At 41.6% G+C, this 10798-nt stretch overlaps 1 protein-coding gene across 2 annotated transcripts in view; it reads left to right on the top strand.

Annotated features, from left to right (window-relative positions):
• The first annotated feature begins 9570 nt into the window (after nucleotides 1–9570).
• Nucleotides 9571–10798, top strand: part of DCAF5 (DDB1 and CUL4 associated factor 5) — a 100386-nt gene continuing 99158 nt past the window's right edge. Inside the window, exon 1 of one of the 2 annotated variants that reach the window (XM_053673263.1) lies at nucleotides 9571–9940. In XM_053673263.1, the coding sequence (XP_053529238.1) occupies nucleotides 9727–9940 (214 nt within the window). In that variant the 5' untranslated portion in view covers nucleotides 9571–9726. The remainder of the gene's footprint in view (nucleotides 9941–10798) is intronic. The other variant, XM_053673264.1, reaches the window with a different exon arrangement.

The raw sequence follows: 10798 nt of genomic DNA, 5'->3' as shown, positions 1-10798 counted from the left end.
GGTCAGCCAATTGGTAGCAAGTCGATTACACCGGACCCCTTGTATTATAGAGGTAACAGTAATTTGTCTTTACTAGAATAGACATATATTAAGGGTATAGATTTCTCTTCCCTGCTCATATGGTATTTCTGCCAGCACCACCATCCATGGGCTTATTTCCTGCAATAATGTTACATACATATTGCTTGCATTTGGGAAACACGTTTCATTGTAAAAGAAGTGTGGCAATGGGCTCATGTCTGTGGAATTCATTGATCTTCCCACATACATCATTATTCAGAAAAAGCTGGCCTCATGGAATGCTTGAATAGCCTACTAACACCTTGGTTTTAGTGCCAACACCAGTGGGGAGAGAGCATCTTGAAAGATTGGGGTTGGCTTATAAAACTCAATATACAGGGTGGGGCAAAAGTAGGTTTACCATTGTTTGCATGGAAAATAATACTATAATCAATATGTTATACAAGAGTAAAAATAAACTCTGTGTTTTACGTACTCACAACTGTAAACCTACTTTTACACCATGTTGTATTCTTCAGTATATAGTACTGTTTCTTCTATAGCCAGACTGCACTACTCCTTAAATTAAGGGTTGAAAATGAGAGTGGGTTTTCTCATTCTTACACCTAATAATCTATTTGCAAAATTTTTATTTCGCATTCCTGAACGTTTGAGTTCTGACAGTTTGGAGCTTAGTTCCCAAAAGAAAAATGCTCTCATTTTCCTTCTACCATGAAGCATAATATTTCCATTGACTGGGTAGTTGAGATGTCACTTAGCCATTTTGGGTTCCTCATGCCACAGAACCAACAGCCAAGAAAGGGTTATTCAACCAGGTGAGATGATTGGTCCTAATTACCAATTGGGTCTCTGTTACACACTAAGGACAGGTATCCAAGAGTTTCTCTGGAACCAAAGAGTTTCTTTGGGAAAGCCTCTGAGCACTTCCATGTTTAACAGGAAAATTAATACAAAATTAGAGCAACTAGAAAAAGGCAGGACCCTAACGGGGATTTAGATCCTTCAGGAATTGAAGTTTGGCTCATCCCACCAGGTAAAGAACCCAGACCAAAAAAAGAGATTCCAGCAGAGGCAAAAGCAATAATAAATGGACAGTGGAAGACAACAGTTACAAATGTCAACTATGACCTAGTGACCACTTACAGAAATAAACACAGTAACAGCTAGGCCTATTTTCTTCTAGCTTTTTATGCGTGTACATAAAAGAATCTTGATCCTGATTCTCTTTATTACTTTATATAAGGATTGCTGGTGTTGATTAATTTTATGATTCAGTCTTTTCATTTCAATATATTTTTACATAGGACCTTGACTGAATGAGTAGTAACTAACATGGCCCATATATGGATACTGTAACTATAACTCAATGGCAAACATTCTCCTGCCTCGGGGCATTTGCGCTTGCTATATTTCCTCTGCTTGGAATGTTCTTCCCTTAGATATCCATGAGGGCTTCTCCTTTACCTCCTTTTAATCTTTGTTTAAATGTCACTTTTCTTAGTGATGCTTTCTCTGACCACCGTATTTAAACCTCAAAATACTTACCACGATCTAACATATATATTTTACTTGTTTACCTTGTTGACTTTCTGTGCCCCACTCCCTTTAGAAGGTAAGCCCCTTAATGGCAGGGGATATTATCCAGCTTGTTCACTGCTACTTCCTTGGTATATAGAACAATGCAGAGACTCAAGAAATGTTTATTAACTATGGAACACTATGTTATATTGAAGTTTAAAATAATTAAGTACTAAACAAACTGTTATTCCTTCTCGGAAATTGGGGGAGAGTATAAATACAAATTTTAACTTATTACTTAAGTCAAAAAATTTTTTTCAATGTTGGGATATCCTTGATCATATTTGCTAACTAAAGGGAAAGGCCAGTGGCATTGGAGTGGGTTAATACATAGAAGAAAGAGGGGATAATTGATAAAACAAGGTCCATGAGGAGATAACATGAGATGGTTTTAGAACACAGTGACAGTGACACAGGCCAATTGATGGCCTCCATGACTCTTGTGAAGTAGATGGGTAGGTCAAGGCTAAGGACAAGGATTGTGGGAGTGTGCACAATTTGTGAGGGTTTAGAAAAGGTATTAAGGTTATATTAACAAAATTATTTTATTTAATCCTCACATCAGTCCTATATGGTGTGGTCTCCACCTTCCAGTATTATTCCATTTTACAAAAGAAACAGAAGCACAGAGATTGTATAATCTGCACAAGACCGCACAGGCCGACGAATAATGGAGCTATTTTAGGAAGCTCTGTCTGACGCAGGCCTGTCTGGCTTCAATTTACTGTACCTGTCTAGGCCTCGTGTTCCTCAGCAACACAGTGGAAAGGGTCCCAAAGCTGCCCGTCCTCAGTGTAAAGGTCCCTGCGATGGGGTAGGACAGGCACATCCAGGGTGTGCGTGATGGATAGTCCATTGGGATGGTAAAAGAAAATGTTAGATTTCTATTTATATATTTTTTAGTTTAAAAAAAATTTAAAGAAATTTTTACCACTACTTAATACATAGATAGACATTGGCATCCTTAGTTAGTCTGAATGCCAGCTGGTTATGAGTCATTTTGGTATCTTTTTATTTTTATTTATTTTTTAGAGAGGGGAAGGGAGTGAGAGAGAAAGAGAAACATTAATGTGTGGTTGTCTCTTGTGTACCCCCCACTGGGGACCTGGCTCACAACTCAGGCATGTGCCCCCACCAGGAATCAAACCAGTGACCCCTCAGTTCACAGGCTGGGACTCAATACACTGAGTCACACCAGCCAGGGCTCATTTTGGTATCTGAGGGAGACACAGGAGTTCCACAGTGCAGATGAATTGATGGTGGTACCTGCCAGTAGTATTTTTTCGTGATTAAGGGATGGTGTCACCGTGTTCATTTTTGTGGAAGAAAGATTTTTACATAGTACTATCTGCAGCGGTCTGTGATGAAATATGGATTGATGGATGACAAAGGTATTTGGCTTCATTCAGAGACTTGCTGGTATTTCCTGTCTGAGTATTGAAATAGTTGTCAGAACCTATAAATAACTTGCACTTGTCTTAAAAAGACAAGTGCATTCAAATTTTGCTGACTTATTCAATGATGATAAAGTGGCTATCAGTAATATACTACTTTATAGCTACTAGAAAACAGTGTTTTAAACTGTTCCTTGAAGATAAAGTTATTAGTGCAACAAGTCAGAAAACTGCTTTTTGAAAGCAATTACAAATGAATATTTTAAAAATGACATTTAGAAGTGTTTCTATTTTGGTGGGGTTCTTTTTGCCAAACAACAGAGAAGTACGTCACTTCTAAAAATGCTTATATTTGTACATATAAAACCTCAGAAATAGTTTTCTACTGTGTTAAGAATATTCCAAATAAAAGATGTTTGGTGTGTTCTAAATATATTTGTTAAAAGTATAACAGCTTCTGATTAATTTGCAAATGCAACTGATGGGATACCTTGAAAAATGATAAAAATCAGCTGAATTTCAATAAAATTGAATGGGACTGAAAATTAGTTTCATGTTGGAATAAGCCCAGCCAACTATATAATAATATTCACCCCTGGCCAGTGTGGCTCAGTTGGTTGGAGCATTGTCTTGTAACTGATAGGCTGAGGGTTTGATTCCCAGTCAGAGCACATAACTAGGTCATGGATTAGGACCCTGGTCTGGGCTCATACGGAAAGCACAATTGAAGTTCCTCTCTCCTTCCTCCTCCTCCCTTCTTCTCTCTCTAAAAGCAATGAAAAAGAAAAGTTCCCAGGTGAGGATAAAAAAAATACTATTCAATAAATATAAACTTTTAAGTCTTGCATTAAATAAAACAAAAGTAACACAAGTGGTGAAGGGATTTGGCCAGGTGATTTCTAAAATTTCATGGGCTTTATCATTTTGTGATTTGAATAATGCTTATTTTCCAGCAAGCTCATAGATAGCCAGATATATCATTAGCTACAACTTAAATGGGATCTTAGTCAATAATGTTGATTATATTTACAACATGAGTTCATGTAGTTCATTCTGAAAAATAGGAACACATGCTATGGTCAGTTCATATCCTAGGAACCTGTCATTGATCACCACTGAACCTATAGAGACCATTTAAACTTAACCTCTGTACCAAAGAATCTTCTTGCTTCTCCTTGGATATATTTTACTTTGGGGAAGGACTATTGCACAATGTTATTTTCTAAAAGGTATTTAGCACAGTGAAGATGCTTAATAAACATTTTATATCCATAGGATCATCTCTGGAAAAGAAATCTTGGCTATATAACGACATACCTGTTACACTAAACAATACTGTTTTTCATCAGTTTCTTGTGCCATTCACCAGGGGTTATTCATGTGGAAGCCTAAAATTAAAAATAAGTAAAAACAGCTGGCTCATAATGATTTCTGCCCAGAAAACTTCAAATATATAAAACCCAGGTGATTGGCATAGAATAGTACAAGAATATGACTGAGTAAATATCACATGACAAATCCTGGCCATTGAGAATTTCCATCAGTTTCCACTCCATAAAGGTTATTTCAAACTAGACTTCTTTGTTCATCATGAAGAATTATGCATGGCCAACTTGAACCAAATGTCTGGAAAGTAAGTTGGAATGTAATTTGAAAATTCTAGTAACAAATAATATTCTGAATTCAATTTAACTGCTAAATTCAATTACTTCACAGCCTGGGTATTCACATTAAGACCTGTGAAAAATGCCCCCTTTAAAAAAAATGAATGAGAGCCCTGGCCTGGTGGCTCAGTTGGTTGGTCGCCCCATACACCAAAATGTTGTGGGTTCAAGCCCTGGTCAGGGCACATGGGGGAGGCAACCAATTGATGCTTCTCTCCCACATCCATGTTTCTCTCTCCCTCTCTCTCCCCACCTTCCTCCATCTCTAAAATCAGTAAACATACTTCGGGTGGAGATTTAAAAAAATGAGTTAGAAAGCAGTAACAAAAGGAAATTTGGGGAATTCAAAAATATGCAGAAATTAAACAATACACTCTTAAATAACTAATTGGACATGGAAGAATTCACAAGAGAAATTAGAAAAACTTTGAGATCAATAGGTTTGAATAGACATTCTCCAAAAAAGATATACAAATGGCCAATAATGATATGAAAAGATGCTCAATATCAATAGCCATAAAAGAATTGCAAATCAAAACCTTAATAAAAAAAAGAGAAACCATTCACTCACTTGTATGGTTATAAGAAAAAAGATGGATAGTAACATGGATTGGCAAGGATATGGAAAATTGGAAACCTCTCACATTGCTGATGGGAATGTAAAATGGTCAGCTACTTTGGAAAAACAGTTTGGAAGTTCCTCATAAAGTTAAACAGAGTTATCATAGTGATACTACATATACATGTGTGTATAGATAGATAGATAGATAGATATCCAAGAGATATGAAGACATATGTCCAAACAAAAACTTGAACACAAATGTTAATAGCAGCATTATTCACAATAGCCCCAAAGTGACAACAGCTCACATGTCCATCAACTGATGAATAAACAAAAAGTGGTATATCTAGGTATACAGTGGAATATAATTTGGTCTAGAAAAAAATGGAGTACTGAAAACATGCTGAGTGAAAGAAACCAGACACAAAGGCCACATACTGTATAATTCCACTCATATGAAATATCCAGCATAGAGACAGTAGGTACCTAAGTGGTTGCCAGTGGCTAAAGGGAAAGATGAATGGGGAGTAACTGCTTATGTGAATGGGGGTTTCTCTTTGGACTGATGAAAGTGTTCTGGACTTAGATAATGGTAATGGTCACACCACTTTGTGAATATACTAATGCACTGAATTCTGCACTCTAAAAAGTGAATCGTATGATTATACGGTCAACTATATCTAATAAAATTATTATAAAAAATGAAAGGACATATGTCCTATAGATCTTTTTGGAAAAAAATTTGTGCTTAAATAGGTTAATTTCTTTTTCTTCCCAAATTAAAATTGACTACTTGAAATTATCAATAATTTATCCTTTAAAATTTAAAGATCACAGTTAAATTATGTCTACAATATGTATTATTTGTCTGAATTAATGTCTCTTATTTATGAGTAGCAGTTTATTTTTTTAGTATTTTATTTAATTGTAGAGAGAGGGAGAGGAATGGAAAAGAGAGGGAGTGAAACATCAGTGTGAGAGGAACATCAATCGGTCGCCTCTTGTAGGTGACCAACCGGGGAACAAACCCTCAACCCAGACAAGTGCCCTGATGGGGGAATTGAACAGGCGACCCTTCACCTGGAGGAACCATGCCCAACCAACCGAGCCACACTGGTCAGGGCTAGCAGCTCATTTCAAAGTCCAAAGAATTTTTAAATGAGAAATTTCTGAGCATATTAGTATATTAGTAGTTCTTAATATGCTAAGATTTAGTAAATATTTGAAAAGAAGCTTAAGTATTTTCTTAGTTATTTTTAAATTTATTCTTGTTTTCATTTTCTTAGCCTTTTTAAAAACAATTTCTAATGTTTGAGCTTTTTCCTTAGCATTTAGTCAGTTTTTAAAGTTTTTTTACTTTTCCCAGTGATATCAGGGCCGAACAAAAGAGAAGTCAAGGAGTAAATGAATTTTGGGGAACTCAACTCCTAGTCAGTATATTTCATCCTTGGTGGAGCAATTAAGAAGGGTGGATCAATATCTTGGTTTTCCCAGCATGAATGTATAAAACAGGGCTTCCTGAGTATGAATGTTAATGTACAGAAGTTTCTAGCCTAAGTAAGAAAATGGGAATTTTTCACTCTTCCCCTTCCTCCTCCACATATGCCATACAGTGGAGAGAATACTCAGGAGTCCACTTCCATTTGCTATTTTTAAGCTAAGTACATTGGCCTTTTCACTATAAATGCCTATATCAGAAAGGCCATGCTCATATGGTCATTGAAGTTGATTAAATGTTTGTGTTATAGTTATGTACAATATTGTGAGTTTGCAATAAAGGACCCAAGGGAGTATATTAAATTCTTAATAAAAGCAAATAGATACCGTGGGGCTTGATCTGCTAAAGTTGAGTTATATTATAGGCAGGGTTGCCAGATTTAGCAAATAAAAATAAAGGATGTCCAATTTAATTTAAATTTCAGATAGATGATAATTATTTTAGTATATTTTGGATATACTTCTACTAAAATATTAATTGTTTATCTGGAATTCAAATTGAATTGGGCATCTCGTATTTTATCTGGCAACCTAATTATGGGAATGAGGAGAGAATGGTTTCATGTACTCATACAAAGAGTTATCCAGACCAGCTGTAGGATGTAAACAGGCTGAGTGGTCCTACATACCTGTCTTGGCTGGTCACTGCAAGTTAAGGAAATTTCCAGCAAAATCCTGGAATTGGGCTAGCATGTGACCAGGTCCTGGTCTATTTTTAGGCTGAGGTAAATGGGGCTGTTATTCCACAGACTGGGGAAAATCAAGTTTCATATAAAGTTGTGGAGAAGCGATATATGCTGAAGAGGGGAGAGGAGAATATTGCCACAGTGAAGGTCACTGTCCATGTCCCCTACCCCAGGCAAATAAGATAGGTATAAATGATGTCCTATTAATTGAAAGGAGCCAGAGGCTCCATTTTTTAATGCGTGGAATGAGTATGTCAAGCAAAGAAACACTAAGGTGGGAAACTGGCCTTGAAATTGTATCCACTGGAAAGAAGCACAGATCCTCAACCTCAACACATCCCACACCTGAAGTCATTACCTTCTTTCCAAATTCCTCTCCACTTCCTAAGTTCATTAACGTACTTAGCGGCCACTAAATGCTGGCATGTGTTGGCTCTGAATGTATGAACCCATGGGCAGAACAGATATGGTCCCTGCTGTCAAAAGAGCTTATAGCAGAATGGAGGACACTATGATATAGTCACAAAATGATTAATTATACATTATCTTATTGATAGGCAAAGATGTTGAGTGTTTTAAATCTTTGACCAAGCTGGTATACTACTACTGAATCTTATAGAGCTATTATAATGAATAAACATGATGAAGCATTCTGAGAATAAAGAAAAATTTTAAGCACTATCCATTTTCCTATTTAGAAAAATAATGTTCCATTTAAACCATAATTTCTGGAATTTGGTGAATTGCTGTTAACTTCAGCAATATTTGTGATAATATTGACTTTTAAGTTGAAAATTTATTTGCATATGTCATTAGTATATTAGTGATCTTATCATTGTCACTGTCCAAAAAGTAGAAGTGGGTGATTTTTCTTGATAGGTGAACCAACCTCTTCCATGTTCAGCTCATCTTTTATGGTGGTGTACAAAACTGACTACCCATATGCCATCTCTAGCACAGAGGATGCATTTGTAATCCCTGTGAAATTCAAAGGGCAAAACTGACACCCGCCTATTCTAATAGCTTATTACCATTCGATGACAGGCTAGCTAGTAGGAAAAGGACGATGCACTGAAAAGGGGGCTTTTTTGCTGTATCTGGTAGAATTCCAAAGCACTTGACTCCACTCACTTCACTGGGGTCAAGGCCAAGGATCCTTCCTAGCCTACTGAAGTGCAGCTACTTCTGGCCTGAAACCAGCAGCTGGTTAACAGCTGTACAGCTTCAGAGACACACACTTAAGACCCAGAAGAGGTCCTCACCGCACCCAAGGAAATAAAATGCATATTCCTATTTCCGAATAACGCTTCTTGTGTTTTGCAAATGTACTTGGAACTAATGGACCCAAGTACTTCCTGTTTCTCAGCGCTTACTCCACTCGGTTTGGGCATATTTTTTTTTTCGTTTCTTTAAGAATCCTCCTCCTCCACCCTCTTTTCCCCATATACCATTCTATTACCTATCTACCAGACGGTTCGATTTAGCCTTTTTTACTGAATGGCTGGAGGGAGAATTAGGGCACAGAATTAAGGGGGCAGTGTTAAAAATTTATTTGTTGGGGGTAGGAACGGATGCACCCACAAAATCCCCAAGCAACCTTACCCCGAGTCCAGTCCTAACTCCTGGGTCCCTTCCCTTGGACAAGGTTCGGGGCACCACAGGAGGAGAGAAACTGAGGGAAGACGACCGGAGCCTCCGCCCACAGTCCTCCCTCATCTCTTTGCCCCCTCGGGCTGCATTTTCCCGACCGGAAAAAAAAAGAACGGGGAGCCGAACTCGTCCCAGCGCTGGGCCTCCAGTAGGCGATGGACCGCCGGCCTCCAGGAGGGCAAGGGGAACCCGCAGCCCCGCGACTACTTTGATTGTTACGCGCCTTCAACTTAACAGAGTGCAGCGACCAGGGGGTGCCGCGGGGCCTCCGCCCAGCGCCACCTGGGTCCTCGCGCGAGGTGGAGCTGCGGCGGGAAAGCTGAGCCGCCGCCCGCGTTCTTCCGGCCAGCAGCCCGCCGCGGGGGAGGGGCAGCCGCCGCCCGCGTTCTCCGGGCGCCTGCGGCCCGCGGACGCGCGGCCACAGCTGGGGATCAGCTGCTGCAGGAGGCGGAGAAGCAGAGGGAGGAGCCTGGAGGAGCCGGGATAGGGGAGGGAGGGACCATCAGGAAGCCGCGAACGCCACCGAGTGTCTGCACACCTCGCTCCGTCTGCCATGGCTGGTTAAAGAACCATCCGGATCGCAGCGCGGGGGGAGGGCTGGGTGGGGGGAGCGCGGCGGCCGCGCGTGAGGCCGAGGGAGGGGCGGCGGCGCGAGCGGCAGCGGCGGTTCCAGGATGAAGAGGAGAGCTGGCCTGGGGGGCAGCATGAGGTCAGTGGTGGGCTTCTTGTCCCAGCGGGGCTTGCATGGGGACCCCCTGCTCACTCAGGACTTTCAGCGGAGACGCCTGCGAGGCTGCAGAAACCTCTACAAGAAGGACCTCCTCGGCCACTTCGGCTGTGTCAATGCCATTGAATTCTCCAACAATGGAGGCCAGTGGCTGGTTTCAGGTAAATCAACCCCCTTCCCCTCCCCGCGCCTCCCGGCCCCTTTCCAATCTCCCCGTTTCGCCTCCCTCACCACCCTCCTCCTGCACTCCATCCCCACCTCCTCCCTCCTAACCCCCCCCCCTTCTGCGGTGGGAAGGGTTGGTGTCAAATTAAAACCATTGCAAGGGGAGGGAGGGAAGGGAAGGAGAGGATGTCTTTATAAAAAAGACCCAAAATGGTTGACAGATCCTTAATTCTCTTCATCCCAAGTGTAAAGTGATCTCTCCTGCCGAGTGCCCCGAAAGTGGGTTGGGAGGGGGGCGAGGTTACCGCTTGACAAAGTTTGATGGGAAACTCTTCCTCCGCGTACTTGAAAAGGTGTGGGGGCATTTTGGGGATTGGAGGGGGAGGAGGCCGAGGCGCGCCCGAGGCAAGGCGGAGCTCGAGCCCTAGTCGCCCGTGTCCTGGGGGTAGGGGCCTTGGGGCAGGGCGGTGACAGGGCTGGCCGCCGGAGGGGTTGGGGGCTGGCTGGCTGAGCAGAGCCGAGGTGGTGACTGGCGGCGGGTCGCAGTTGGCCGCCCCCCCGGCGCCCTTACGGGCCCAGCTCCATCTCCTTTCGTCATGTTTTTATTATGGTTTCGGGAGTGCCGATTGCTCCGGAGGCGAAAAGGCGCCGGCCTGAACTTGAATGCGCAACTTGTGAGGCAGGGGGTGGCAACTGGGCGACCCCTGGAGACTTGTTGGCGGGAGCCCCGCGCCCACAAACCCCTCCCCGCGGCTGCCGTTGCAGGTGGTCTCTGCTCCTCCTCCCTCCCGCCCTATTGGGCTGGGTTGCTCCAGGCTCCGCTGTTGGTGTGGGGAAAGTGGTGAAATCGAGGC

The sequence above is a fragment of the Artibeus jamaicensis genome, unplaced genomic scaffold (genome assembly GCF_021234435.1).
Source record: "Artibeus jamaicensis isolate MK-2021 breed Jamaican fruit bat unplaced genomic scaffold, CSHL_Jam_final contig_851, whole genome shotgun sequence".
Lineage (NCBI taxonomy): Eukaryota > Metazoa > Chordata > Mammalia > Chiroptera > Phyllostomidae > Artibeus > Artibeus jamaicensis.
Note: the sequence above shows the minus strand (reverse complement) of the source record. Positions and strands in the feature narration are given on the sequence as shown.